Source organism: Primulina huaijiensis, unplaced genomic scaffold (assembly GCF_012295235.1).
Source record: "Primulina huaijiensis isolate GDHJ02 unplaced genomic scaffold, ASM1229523v2 scaffold43369, whole genome shotgun sequence".
Classification (NCBI taxonomy): Eukaryota; Viridiplantae; Streptophyta; class Magnoliopsida; order Lamiales; family Gesneriaceae; genus Primulina; species Primulina huaijiensis.
This window is the reverse complement of record NW_027360496.1, coordinates 166,150-180,598: the sequence shown is the minus strand read 5'-3', so window position 1 is coordinate 180,598 and position 14,449 is coordinate 166,150. Positions and strand designations below refer to the sequence as shown.

The window sequence follows — 14,449 nt, the reverse complement described above, 5'->3', positions numbered from 1 at the left end:
CGATTTGAATTTGACCTGAATTTGAAAATTCCAAGGATTTGGAAATCAAATTCCATTTGTATGTTTACTTTCTTTTTTTTTAAGAGCATTTACGAGTTCCATTCCTTTTTTTCAAAATGGAGGACGGATCGAAAATTTTAAATGTTTACTAAACCTTTTTTAAAAATATATTTCTAAAAACAATATATTATTTTATTAAGTGTTGAGTAAAATTTTAAAATAAATGAAGTTATATTATTAAATTTGGATTGTCAAGTTAAATTTAAATATTTGATAACAAAATNTTTGTTTTTTTTTTTTTTTTACAATTACTGGAGTTTTTTGGTGTGTGTAGGTGGGGTGACATCTATGCCTACTTTCTTGGAGAAATTCTTTCCAAAGGTGTACAGGAAGGAGGAACTGAACGTGGGAAGCACTAATCAATATTGCAAATTCAACGATCCAATCTTGACACTTTTCACTTCATCCCTTTATTTGGCTGCCCTGCTGGCGTCCATTGTCGCCTCTAGGGTCACTAGGACTTGTGGGCGGCGCCTCTCCATGCTTTTAGGAGGTGGCCTCTTCCTCATTGGTTCTATGGTCAACGGATTTGCCCACAACCGCGCTATGCTCATCGGGGGTCGTATACTTCTCGGTTTCGGCATTGGTTTCGCCAATCAGGTATAGTTTTTCGAATTAAATTCTATGCATAAAACGTGAACTAATCTTCCGTTCATTATCCTTGTCGCAGTCTGCACCGCTATATCTGTCCGAAATGGCTCCATACAAATATCGTGGGGCATTGAATATCTGCTTCCAACTTTCCATCACCGTTGGAATCCTGGCTGCATATGCTTTGAACTATTTCACAGCGTCACACAAAAACGGGTGGCGTATTAGTTTAGGTGGCGCCGCAGTACCTGCCTTGATCTTCATAATCGGGTCGTTGTTCCTCCCAGATACACCCAACTCACTGATTGAACGAGATAGGAAAGAGGAAGCCAAAACAAGGTTGAGAGAAATCAGAGGAGTCCATGACGTTGATGAGGAGTTCAATGATTTAGTGGTTGCTAGCATCGAATCCAAGAAAATAAAGAACCCTTGGATAAATCTGTTTAAAAGGAAATATAGGCCTCAACTTATGTTTGTTATTCTTATTCCCTTCTTCCAACAATTCACGGGCATGAATGTTTTCATGTTCTATTCTCCTGTTTTGTTTAAAACTATTGGGTTTGAAAACAACGCCTCGTTGATTTCTTCTGTTGCTACCGGGGGTGTCAATTCTGTTGCCACCTTTGTCTCCATTTTATCTGCGGACCGTTTTGGAAGGAAGGCACTGTTTATCGAAGGCGGCGTACAGATGCTTGTCTGTCAGGTAATCTATTATTATATTAACTTTCATTCATGAAACTTTCATCATATGTAACATTTTTTGTTTTTTTAAAAAAATATAATTAAATAAAATTGATGCAGATTATTATCACCTATTGTATTGCGACTAAGTTTGGACTAAGCGGGCACCCCGCTGAAGAACTGTCGAAACCGTTTGCGACTTCGGTGGTTATAGCAATCTGCGTATACATAGCTGGTTTTGCGTGGTCCTGGGGGCCGTTGGGATGGCTGGTGCCGAGCGAAATTTTGCCACTCGAGGTTCGATCTGCGGGACAGAGTGTCAATGTTTGTGTGAACATGTTTTTCACATTTGTCATAGCCCAAATATTCACAATGATGCTATGTCACTTGAGGTATTTGTTGTTCGTCTTTTTCGCGTTCTTTGTGTTTGTTATGACATGTTTCATCATCATTTACTTCCCGGAGACAAAGGGCATTCCGATCGAGGAGATGGCCGATATATGGAAGGCTCACCCCCGCTGGAAGAAGTTTGTTACTGATGAGAATGATAATAAGGATGCTAAAGTTGAGATGTCCGAGGGTATCACCATTGTCAAGGACTTGCCTTGATAATATTTTTTTATTTGGAAAAAACATTTGTTAGTTTTGGTTTAAATAGGTAAGTTTTAGGATTTGGCATGGAGAACTTTCGGTTGCAATTAAATTTCTTTTATTAGGCTTTGGTATTTTCCGTCTTAGTCAATTTTTATATACTATCGTTTTAGAACCTATTTAACTTAAAATGATGTTTAGTGAGGTTTTCGATTTCTGGTCATATTGATCACTATGTTAAAAATAAATTATAAAATAAAAAGAATGATTACCCTTTGTTTTTAATAAATTGTGATCATACTCGTTTATAATTCGGTATTTCATCAACTATTTTATCTAATTTTGACATTGTTAAATTTTATTTTATTCGTGTTACGTTTAATTTAGATTGTAGATCGAATTAAAATTTACGTTCAATTATTTTTTTAAGCCTACATTTTTTTTCTTAATTCAATTAATTTATTAGTATATAAGAGTCAATATAGTTTGTCTGCCACAAAAAAATGTGCATTAAAACATGCATATTCAACAATATTTATTATTTTTTAAACATTTTTATTTTGCAATTATAACTTCATAGATTCTAACTTCAAAATTTAATGAAAAAATAATTTGTTGAGATAAGATCATAATGTTTAGTAAAAATTTTCAATCCTTTATTTTGAAACAAGAAATGGATCTTGCAATTCGAAAATTGTCTTTTTTTTAAAAAAAAAATATAATTTAATCAAATCCAACTTGTAAATGTTTTTATGTTTTAAAACAGTGGTAAAAAAGATAGATTAATTTCATTTTCCTTCTTTAATTTTAACAAAATCTCAACCGAATATCATAACCGATACCAAGATCCCAAAATCTATATAAATATCTTAATCCCGGGTATTTAGCTCTAGAACAAATTAATATTTCCAAAAAAGTTGGATTTCGCTTATCTCACGTACGTGTTATTTTATAAGATGTCAAGTGTAACAATAAAATATGCCATTACTTTTCAATTAATAATAATAATAATAATAAATGCCATTATTTCATTAAAAAAAGAAAAAGAAAAGAAGAAAGGACATCTAATCTAATTTTACCTATGGAAATAAAGAAAATTAAATTCCAAACCCAAACTTATAAGACCTAGTTTTATTTCTTTATATAAAATAAAATCAGTGTATATAGACCCTTTTAATATACACATTGGAACGAGATATATACCACCTTACCATCCACATGCATTATCTCCTAAATAGCGTGGATGGAGTGCACCAAATGTAAATTTTGAAGGGGTATATTTTCGTCCGCTGAATGATATATATGACACGAGAAACAAGTCATGGGAAAAACTCGATCATAATTGGATACTCTGATTCAGCTTACCCTTAGGCGGTATATATATGAAATCAAAATGTTTCCCATTTTGTTGTTATGACCACTCGCTCCGAGTTATTCCTAGGATCGAAATTTCCCGGTTTGCTCTGTTCATGAAGATTTTCCTGTCTCGGTTTGTTTAGAATATCAGAGTTCATTGGCTTTAGGGAATCGAGAATTTCAATGTACTTTTGCGCCCTTCTCACCTAATAATCATATAGCAAGTATGTACAAGAACATTTCATTTCTCCAATATTTAAATCAAATTAAGAATAAACAAAATTTTTTCTAGTAAGTAGATTATTGTAACTAGCTATCGACCTGCATTCTTCTTTGCAATTTGATTTCTCCATCGGCAGAAATCCCATCCAATTTTATCAACTGAATCATCAATGATTCAGTCAAGCTCAATAAAACAAGCTCCTCAACTATCTTGCCGCTTTTAACTGTTGATTCAATTGATGCCACCTACCAATACATCAAGAACAAAAATAAAATGACTTTTATCATAAGAATGATTAATATAATGTAAGGGGAAATTGTTAGGGAAAAAAGTAGTAGGAGCTTTGGTCTACACATTAGGTTCTTGGAGCTATGCTGGACTGATCATACTGACCTAGAGTCGAGTTGAATCAGACTTATTATATGGTCAAGCTGTCTCCAAGACCTTTCGTTTTCATTAACAGTATTCAAACCAGGGATCTTTAAGTAAGAAATATACTGTATCTACCGTTGGCGGATTTTGGTTAATTTGGGGTCGAATTTGGTCATTTACCGATTTCAAATTAGTATACCTGTTTTGCAAGCTTGTTGACTTCCAATCTAATGGCTGCGATGTCATTTGATGCTCTCTCCATCTTGGCATTCCTGCGCGATTCAAGAATCCTTCTTTCCTTGCTTAATTCATCTTCAATAAGCACAATCTTTGATCCATCTTTCACACCAACAACATCAAGAAATGCTTTTGAATCCCTCTCCTTCTCCTTGAACATCAGTTTTTGATCCTGTGGATTCAATCCAAATTTCCCTGCTAACATTTTCTTTAATTCCCCTGCATGCAGTGGCATTCATCGCCATGTTTAGCAAAATAAACCATTGGCTTGCCATCTTGATCCAAATTTAGAAACGAAAAATGGAATGAAATAGTGGGCAAGGGATCAAATTACCAAAACTTGCTTGAGAACTAAGGGTCACTTCATGAAAATATGAGCCATATTTCACTTTGACCGTAATATTAGGAACACAAGGTTTTGTGTCTTTGGTCCTCTTTTGAACATACATTCCACAAGGCCTAACCTCCAGCCCCGCAGCCGCCTCGCAGCCGCCTCGTCCACCGGGTGAGCCACCACACCTGACCGGAGATGGGAATGAAACTCCGGTGACCTTAGGCTTCATTATCAACATTTTGGCTTTATTCATTGTACTCGAGAAAACCAGACCTTAATATTTATAAAGAGATGGTCAATGCAAAATGTATGGAGGAAGCTTGGTTTTTTTTTTGTTTTTTGTTTTTTAAGCTAGGAATCTTGGTTTTTTATATTGGTTTTTGAGGATTTAATCGGTGGACACATTATTAACTAGACGCGGTGTAAATTCACGTCACACGTAAAAAAAAATACAAAAAATTTATATATTGAAGTTATTTAAATCTAAAAATATAATTTTTAATTACTGAAATTTTCATATTTAATTGTACTGTTTGGAAATATCAAAACGAGAATTTTGTTTTGNTTTTTTTTTTTTTTTTTTTTACTGTTGTCTTGTTGGATTTTTTACACGAGGCACCTCCATTTACCCTCGATATATATCATATTATCCCTATGGTGTTATATATATAGGCTACGTTTGGTTTGGAGGATAAAATAAACTAATGATTAGTATGTAAATGATAAAAGAAATTATTGTGATAGAAATGTAATATATAATGTAAAATTGCATTATGTTTGGTATGATTTTTAAGTGTGGGATAATTTTGAATTTTTTGATGAAATGACAAAATTGCCATTTCTTTTTTTTTCTTCTTCCACTTCCGGCGGCGGCAGTCCGGCAGAGGCGGTCGGACGGAGACGACGGCGGCGGTCGGCGGCTGCGGGGTCGGCCGGAGGTTGTCGGTGGCTGGCGGGGATCGGCCGGAAGCGGCGGCGGTGGTCGACGGAGATTGTCGGCGGCGGGCGGCGGAGGTGGCCGGCGGCGACCGACGGTTGCCGCGACGGTGGTCGGCCTTTGGTGGCGGTTGCCGGTGGACGGTCGGTGGAAGGAAGTGGTGGTGAGTTTGAATTTAGGAGAAGTGTAAACTTGGAAAAATAGGATGGATTAAGAGTGGGATAAATAATCTTAAGAGATGAGGAGGTATTATTTTAACCTACCTAATATAACCTCATTCATAGGAGGGATTGACTTGGTTAAATAATCACGCGTATCAAACGAGAGATAAGGTCACCCTATCAAACACTCCCATACAGTTTTAGTTGAGTGTGACTATTCATTTACTTTGGAATATGAATAATAAACTCGAATAATGGCAGCCATTAAATGTAAATATTTCTTTCTTTTCAAAATTTGTTAGTATTTCTTAGACATTGACTTTTTCTTATATATATATATATACTAGGAATGATCACGTGCGATGCACGTGGTGATTAATAATGAAATATATATTAATAAGATTTAAATAATTTATAAAATCGTTTAAATAACATCTTGTTTATGAGTATTTATTGATCTAAATATATCAAAACACAATAAATAAAAATACATCATAATGATAAATCAAATATATTCACTTATTTATATAACATTTTTCAATTTGCATGATTATAACATAACGACAACGCTCTCAAATTAACAAAGATAATTTTCATCCAAATATCATTCACAATGGAAAACAATAAAAATAAAAGTAAGAGAATAGTAAATTTTTCTAAAATCAAAATCACAATGTATTTAAATGGAGTGCATATAGTGACTGTCAAATAAAATTCTCTTAATTAACTAAATTATCATAATGATGTTAAAATAAAACCCCCTAAACTTGTTATTAAGTTAAATATCAATTGTGTTTTTGCTAGTGTGTAACTCAATTAGCAAATTTCTTAGCCCCATTTTATTTAGATGTAAATGAGCTTTTTACTTGCATCCAATTCCAACCACATTGTTGCTTTATTCCCGTTCACTATATCTTGAAGAAAAGAAAAGGAAAAAGCAACACAAGAAATGGACATAATATTGAATTTTATACTATTTTTGTTGTGTGTATGTGTGTGTGTATATTAGGTATTACACATGCCGAAATGATTTATATTCAACCTATTCAGTATACAGTTAATTTGTTTCTTTTTAAAAAAAAAAAAAAATTACTCGCACCGTAAACCAAATTGAAGATCTAAATTTTATGGATCCAAGTACTCCATTTATTAATGCATTGGGTTATCCCAGTATATATTTCTTCACCCCATAGGTGTATATATATACAATTTTGATATCCTATTTTACCATTATTTAACGAATGTTATAATAAGATAAAAAAATTTTGAAAGCAGTTAAAATATTTAATGATGAAGGTAAATTGGTAAAAAAAAATAGAGAAAATAATACTAAATATGGAAAATGTATCATATATTTGGGACAAATGAAAGAAATGTGAGATTAGTCTATGCTTTTTTTTTTTTACCGAGAATATTTTTCTCATTATTTCAATATCATTAGATCATGTGATTTTATCATATTTTTATGGAAGTTGACATATCTATTTATGATTCAACAAGTAACATTTGACCATATCATAGGAAAAAAAATTATTCAATATAAAATAATCCAAAAATACGGTCTTCATATTTGGAACGGAGGGAGTATCTACGTTTAGTCAGCATCTGAGATTAGTTCAAAAAGTTAGTTTGAAGTCATTTCAAGATTCCAATGACAATGTTGAAGTAAACATGCATCACAAGTGCACTGCTATGTGAAGTATCCATCTTTGTGTAACTTTACAAAGATATGGGAAATACTTATAAAAAAATGTAATCTTCCCCTATCATTTCACGGGCCTTCAAATTAAAATGTGTCAGTCAATGAATATTGTTTGTTTTAAAAAGAAAAGGAAGAAAAACATGCCAGCCAACATGTCTCGCGTGCAAGATAATAGCCAACAAAACTAGAGCATCCAACTATAGTATTAGGAATCATAATTGAAATGTAACTTTGAGTATTATATACCCCAAAACTTTAACATTCGTAGCTTTTGGCAAAACCAATATCACTTCGTATAACGACTCTTAGCTAGGCCAAAGATTGGAATGTAACATATTATCCGGGGGAACGTGTGTATCTATATGCATGACTGACTTATCAATTGAGAAAATTAATGATAGATTGGTACAATATTTAAGCAAGCTAAGTAACTGTTATATATCTAGTTTGAACTATTATGTTGTCTTGGTTCGATCACTGTGCCTGCGTGACTGTACGATGAACTATAAAACCTTGTTAACCAATTCAAATATTTATCATATATATAACTCAATGCGGTAATGATATAAAGTATTCAAACTCTGACTATTCGATTATACTAACGGTCGCTCTCGATGTCTTGATACTTATCCTAATTTCAAATAAGAAGATACAAAATCCATAAACTTATCCTTTGATAACATGATGAGGAAAAGGTGGTGGGGTTTGGTTGCCAGTTCATTGATGGAATTCAGATAGAGAAGAACTGCACAATAATGAAGGGTTTAGGCACATGCATGAGCAGTGTAATTAAGACTGCACATAGAAAACAATCTTTGTTTGCTTCAGCCAGTGGCTGAGCCATATACAAGTCAAATTTTTTTTTTACAAAAGATTTTCCAGTACGTACTCCTAATTAATTTGATATTGTAATGTTTCAGCTCCAGAAAAATATTAAAATAAATAATGAATTAAAAATGTTATCCCCTTCACTTCGAACATGGCTCCGACCTTGGTTCAGCTACGCATGAGAAGTGGTCCAGTTTGAATTTTATTATCGGGGGGAAATGGCTGCAAAGTCAGCTATCCAGCTGCCTTTTTTCAGGCATATATGTTTTAGCTATTGACATATTGGTCCTACGGGAAACATATTGGAATAATCACGCTCGTTGATTTCGTTTGGTACCTTGTTTTGTCTTTCCTTTGTAATTAACAAGTTACTTAGTATGCCATACGAATACAATACACATGATGTTGATGGAAAATTGAGTAGTTTGATTGATGTCATTATGTATGTTGAGCTAGCACTTCAAAAGAACAGCGTCCACGTTCAAGGGTTGCGCCAAATCACAAACTCATCGTTCTTTTGACTTTTTGGTTTTTTATATAATAAAATATGATGACAACTCATCTATATGGAATGTTAGAGAGGCATTTGATTTTCAATTTTTTTTAGGTTAGGTTTTTTTTTTTTTTTTTTTTTTTAAGTTTGTGCTCGATGATGTTTCTAATGTCAATAAATACTTCAAATTTTTTTTAATAATTTACATATGGGTTGTATACGTTATTGGGTTAATATGGTGATAATCAGATAATTATTTTGATAATGGAACAAAAATAAAGTTAACGGAATGAAACCTGGGAGGGAAGGGAAAACAAACCCAAACCATAAAACTACAAAGTGCTTGGTTTTGATTTGAGAAATTTTTGGGGGAAGAGTTTTGGAAACAGTAAAAATTATAATATAATATACATATTTTCGTAATGTGGTGATAAAAATGATTTTGTTGAGAATATAAACTAAGAAAAGAATTTAGAGAATATCCACACACACACACACACAAAAACCAGCAGCAGCAAAAGGAGTTGTTTTGTCCTTCTGAACTCGGTTCTGCTATCGAGCTGACCAACAACGTTAGATCAGTGAAAGACGAAACCGATTATTTAAATTATGTTCAACGATCCAATGGCTCATCCCAAGCTCTTAAACATCAAGAAACCCAACTATTTTTCATTACCTAATCTCATCCCAAGATCTTAAACATCCAAGAAGCAATTCAAGTATCACTCATCTTTCCGAGCTTTCGAACTGGCTGGCCTCGCTGGCTTGATGATTTTTCCAAGCAATAAAACAACTATTGGGACAATGGTTCCAACAAAGTAAACGCTCCTATACGCAGTTAGTGTCTCGTGCAAACTTAAAACCTGTTTACAGTAGAGTATCATATACTTAAGCAGTATGCATTATCATTGACAATCTAAAGTGATGTACGAAAGTGGAGGAAAGGACTAACCATGAAACCCACGCTGGAGTAGTTCAGAACCATAAGGGTGTAGGCGAAGTTCACCAATACAAGGATGTTTCTGAATACAGATGATTTGCTGGCTTGTTGCCATCGGTAAATAACTGTTTGTAAAATGAAGTCAATCAAGAAACTATGTTCATAGAATGAAGTCAGTCAATCATCAAACTGCTTAACAAATTCAGTCATAGTTGTCAAAGCTGCACTCAGGGCGCCTGTCATACATGGCCCAAGACAGTGCGCCTTGGTACATCCGAGGTGCACTGGCATCACAGAGGCACATGCCGTAAGGAAGAGGTGTGTGCCCTTGCGCAGCCCAAAGGCAAGGCTCGGGTGCATACTTGGTGCGCCTTGCAAGTTTAATAACTACTATGTCATAAAAATGACTGGATTAAATGGTTTTCTATTTTAAAAAGACAAAAAAAAAAAAAAAAAAAAAAAAAAAAAAAAAACCTTTGTGTTTGGGCATATACACAGCTCCAACAACTTCAATAAATTTAAAATTACAAAATAAAAAAATCTGGATACAGCTTGACCACTGACCAGCATTCAATCTAGATTTAAATGTACTCAAGGTGGTCTTAACTCTTAACTAGCTGCTCGTGAAGCTCAAGCTCAGTAGGTACTCATAAATGGTTCAACTAATTTATCCCTACTATTATAGCCCATGCTCGGAACTTAAATAATTTGTATTTGCCATAAAACTCTGCGGTGGTCTAAAAATTTATGATTTGTAAGGAAAGTAATTAAAAAGCATGTGACTAGCTTTCAAACAAATGAAAACCATAGCAAATATATGGTACCTCTTGAACCAGCAATCATTATGGCAGACTGAACAAAGAATATGATGTACCCAGGATACAATCCCTGTCAAACAGTGAAATGATACTGAGTCAGGCTGCTATACTTTGTTAGTTCAACAATAAAATTGCCAAACAAAAAAAAAGGCCTCTTGAATCAATTGAACAGACTTATTATTGAAGACACATGTCAAAGGTGAACCCAATAGGCCCCTCCAAAATATATTTAAAATTTTATGCATAAATTTTTTTAAAATAAATGTTTCGCTTCTCAAGACCATTTAGTTAACCCCTTCAGCATGCCCCAACCAGCATTACAAATCTTTGGTCTGCCCTGAAATACTTATATCGTTTATGCGTTCAAATATACTTTGAATCAAACTCAAAATTTCAAAATGGAGGGTTAGTATGACTCAAGTGAAATAACAAGGAGTGCACACTTCAACACACTTGATGGCCAGAAGAATCACAAAAATGGAAATAAAAGATTGCAACTCACAAAGAGCATACTTACAAAAATAAGTAGAATACTGATGAGAGGAAGAAACATAGTGATTAACTATTTTTGAAAATACATCATGACCGTGTGGAAGAAAATTGTTGAGCCAGAATGGTGATCCATGGTGGGTATACATCCCTTCATTCGTATTTTTTCTCACAAGGTCCTGTATATACAAGACTTTGATACGTGTGGAGGATAATTATTTTTTCTTGAAACTTACAATTATTATTTATTAAATTGTGTTGGATTAGCTTTCGATATTACAACTAAGCTGGTTTTGTTTTAATAAATGGTCCTAACCTGCATGGTCTTATAGGGTCACACATATATGATGTAACCCACCTTGCAAAAGCCATCATCACCCAAATCATGAAGTTCAACAGCAAGTGACATTCCTAACTCAAAACGTGAAAATTATTGACAATGATACGATAGTGATCTCAATATCAAGCTGTGCTCATTCACTTACACTAAAAATTGAAAAGAAAGCATACCACAAAATCATCATACAGAATTTGTATAAGAACGGCATATTAATGCTTACATGCCACACTGCACTGACGGTTTGGGTTGTCAGCAACTGGAAAAAGCCAGATTTCTTACCTTTCTGAGCTAACCTATCATAGACATCTAAATAAAACAGCACAAGTTAGTCTGGCACAGAGGTATTCATGTGACTAAAATCATCAGAGCATTAAAATCAGAACACCTGAAAGAAGAGTAAATTTTTCATTAACAGTTAAACATCAACATAACAAGAAGCCTCCATCAAAAAGGGGCTCCCACATTTACTAGCCTAGCCAGTGGATCATATGTAGAATAGAATCTGTACCAGAAAATATCATAGGCTGAGAGCCACTTTCATATATCTGATCAAATTTTTTACACAACCGAGAAGTTACAGGACTACGGCAGATCAATGTGTATCCCTAGCATGTCCTTAGCTGTTGTTTGCCTCCAAATCCTCAGGTAAAGAGTGAAAACATTTTTAACTGCTTCCCTCATGATAATTCCCTCATTTTATTACCCTTAACCTACCCCTCACCCACATGTATATCATCCAAATTAGCCAAGTGTCTTTCCCCAAAACTTCAGATAGGTCTAATTAATTGATGCATTTCCTGATGCACGCTGTTACGGTGGGATGATTATCAGTGGACCACAAGTGATTACTGTCTACAAGCATTAACTCAGTCATATAACAAAAAGCTACAACGATTATAAAGTTAATTTGAAGCTCTAATGCCAATAAGGAGTCAAGGACCATCTGTTTGGTCCGCGAGCGTTTTCATTTGAACATTTAAACATATTTGCTCCTCAAAGTAGTCTAGGTTGCAATCATAATCATAAAACAAGAGACTACAAATATAATCTGTTCTAAAAAATGACATCAGATTCCATACTACTATAAAGAGTTTCTTTAACAACAAAATAGACAAGCATTTTCTTTCTCTTATCAAATTTGAAAAAGTATTAAAGATCCAAATTGAATCTTAGTCAATTTTTGTTCTTCTCTTATGTTTTTACTTTTACTATGTTATGTCGCTTGTTCATCCTAGCAGTTTCTGAAAATCACATGGCAATGGCTTCTTCCCCTTAAAAATAATAACTAGTAACCAAAAATAAAGAATGGCACATCTATTCAGGTCAGCTGATAAATTCAAAAAAAATAAGTTTGACATCCTTGTAATTTTGGGTCACGGACCAAAAAAGAGAATGTAATTTGAAGGAAAAGTTCACTTACAGTGTCTAAGCCAAGTGCTAACTTGAATGTTCCATACTAGGGGTATCTGCACAGCACTCTTAGCCAACTCGACACCTAATACATCAACATTTATTGCACGATCCCATCGAGGTTTGGGTGGATTAGAATCTGTCCAGCCACTAAATCCCAGCCCAGAAATAATTATAGAAGCTTCTGAAATGGACCAAATGAAATAATATTTCCACCGAGCAGTGAAACCAGACATGTACTGGTAACTCAATCGTTTCCAGAACCCATACTCTTGGTATACTGGTTCAGTGAACCGCGTAAGTGGAAAATGTGGTACAAGATACAGATACAATCCCATACAGACACCAGCTTGCAGAACAGCCCTTAGAGTTGCCCAATAAGGAGAAGGAGGCGATCCCTTTTCTGTAGGTTTCCAGATCTGTCAAGGCAATTAGAATTCATTACTGATGACTAATATGGATTGGTACCATTAAATAAATTTTAATTTAAACATAATACCCCTTTCCTCTCAGTCCATTCAAGATATGCTTCCATTTCATATACCGGACCAGCAAAGTGACTTCCACAACAGAGACAGTAACCAAAATATTCAAGTAACGATGGCAACTTCAGCAACCTATTTTTCCTTTGTGCGTCACGTAGATCTTCATCTTTTAGCAATCCATCATTGTAATTAATGGCACATGATATAATTTTCAGTGTTATCACCATTAGAGATCCTGCATAATTTCAAGATCAATGCATTAAAACTTTCCACATCCAATCCTTTCGAAACTAACTTGGTCAATTTCTTTGGATGAATTGTACATGTAACTAAATATAAAGTCTAAAAGCACAAACACTGATTGAGATGGTGCAGACCTGTAGCATCAATACCTCCTTCTTTCCATGCATCTCCACTCATGTAGTATACATGGCTACACGTGCATACCAATGGTCAAAACATTTTGAGTGTTTGCAATTAAATGAGAATATCTCAAAATGATGCTCAATTACACATGTTGTCCTCATAAGGACATAAAATAGGTTCGACCGAAGACTTAAAGTGGCCCCCAACTCCCAGGTTTATCAAAAGGAAAATCTATGAATTCGTAAAACCACATGCATTAGCATCAATGAACCGAGGTAACAAAAACATATTTTTCTTTCATATAAAAAAATGTCACCAAATTTCAGAGAATTGTTTTGGATCAAAATTTCCAAGGAAAGGAAACATGAAATTCAGCAACCAAATCAACCAAGAATGCTCTTTTTAAAAGCAATGCAGTCAATTAACCACTCATCATTATAAATTCGCAGACTACACGAACAATTTCCACTAAAAAACAAATAATTTTCAACGAACTACCTTTAAAAAACCAAATAGAACAGCCAATTACATCACCAAAACTCCAACGGCCAAACTCTTGAACCGAAAAATAAAAATTGTGACGTTAACATAAAGCAAAGTGAAAGGTACCATCCAATGAGGTAACTGAAGGCAATGAAAAAGGTCATAATCCCGCAGAACTTTCTGAAGAGTGCCATCGACGAGTAGCCTAAAAGCATCGGCACCAGAAAATGCAAGTTCGACGAAAATCCAAAAGAAAGGTACGAGAGAACCGCCCCGGATAGGGCCGCATAGAGGTGGCGCCCCGAAGGTCCTCCTGGGACGAATCGGTGGAAGAAGCTGACCGGGATGGTGACCGCAAAGCATAACAAGAATCGCAGAACAGGCACAGAGACTCCGATCGCAGATGCCAAGGGTTCCATCGCCGGCAGCTCCATTTTCCAGTCTATCTTCGTTCGGATTTCGTGTGGTTCAACTGTAGCTACGCTGGTGCTTCTTAATCAACGACGTAGTTGTCTGGTTTTGGCTCTACAAACGAGGTGTACTTTTATAACT

General features: G+C 34.7%; 3 protein-coding genes across 3 annotated transcripts; 1 reads left to right on the top strand and 2 right to left on the bottom strand.

The window, feature by feature from the left end:
* The first annotated feature begins 338 nt into the window (after positions 1-338).
* LOC140970144 (sugar transport protein 1-like) lies at positions 339-2,057 on the top strand. The gene is made up of 3 exons (XM_073431750.1): positions 339-660; positions 731-1,354; positions 1,453-2,057. Exons 1-3 carry the CDS (start codon positions 349-351, stop codon positions 1,939-1,941), a joined length of 1,425 nt encoding a protein of 474 aa, XP_073287851.1. The 5' UTR covers positions 339-348; the 3' UTR covers positions 1,942-2,057.
* Positions 2,058-3,059: 1,002 nt separating this feature from the next.
* Positions 3,060-4,760, bottom strand: LOC140970177 (BAG family molecular chaperone regulator 1-like). Its single transcript, XM_073431809.1, has 4 exons — positions 4,446-4,760; positions 4,074-4,330; positions 3,601-3,747; positions 3,060-3,485 (listed from the first exon to the last, which is right to left on the bottom strand). Exons 1-4 carry the CDS (start codon positions 4,696-4,698, stop codon positions 3,312-3,314), a joined length of 831 nt encoding a protein of 276 aa, XP_073287910.1. The 5' UTR covers positions 4,699-4,760; the 3' UTR covers positions 3,060-3,311.
* A 4,317-nt stretch (positions 4,761-9,077) lies between these two features.
* Positions 9,078-14,449, bottom strand: LOC140970175 (lysophospholipid acyltransferase 1-like). The gene is made up of 8 exons (XM_073431805.1): positions 14,024-14,449; positions 13,426-13,481; positions 13,063-13,283; positions 12,574-12,982; positions 11,374-11,459; positions 10,331-10,394; positions 9,519-9,631; positions 9,078-9,429 (listed from the first exon to the last, which is right to left on the bottom strand). The coding sequence occupies exons 1-8, from the start codon at positions 14,329-14,331 to the stop codon at positions 9,289-9,291; spliced, it is 1,398 nt and encodes a 465-aa protein (XP_073287906.1). The 5' UTR covers positions 14,332-14,449; the 3' UTR covers positions 9,078-9,288.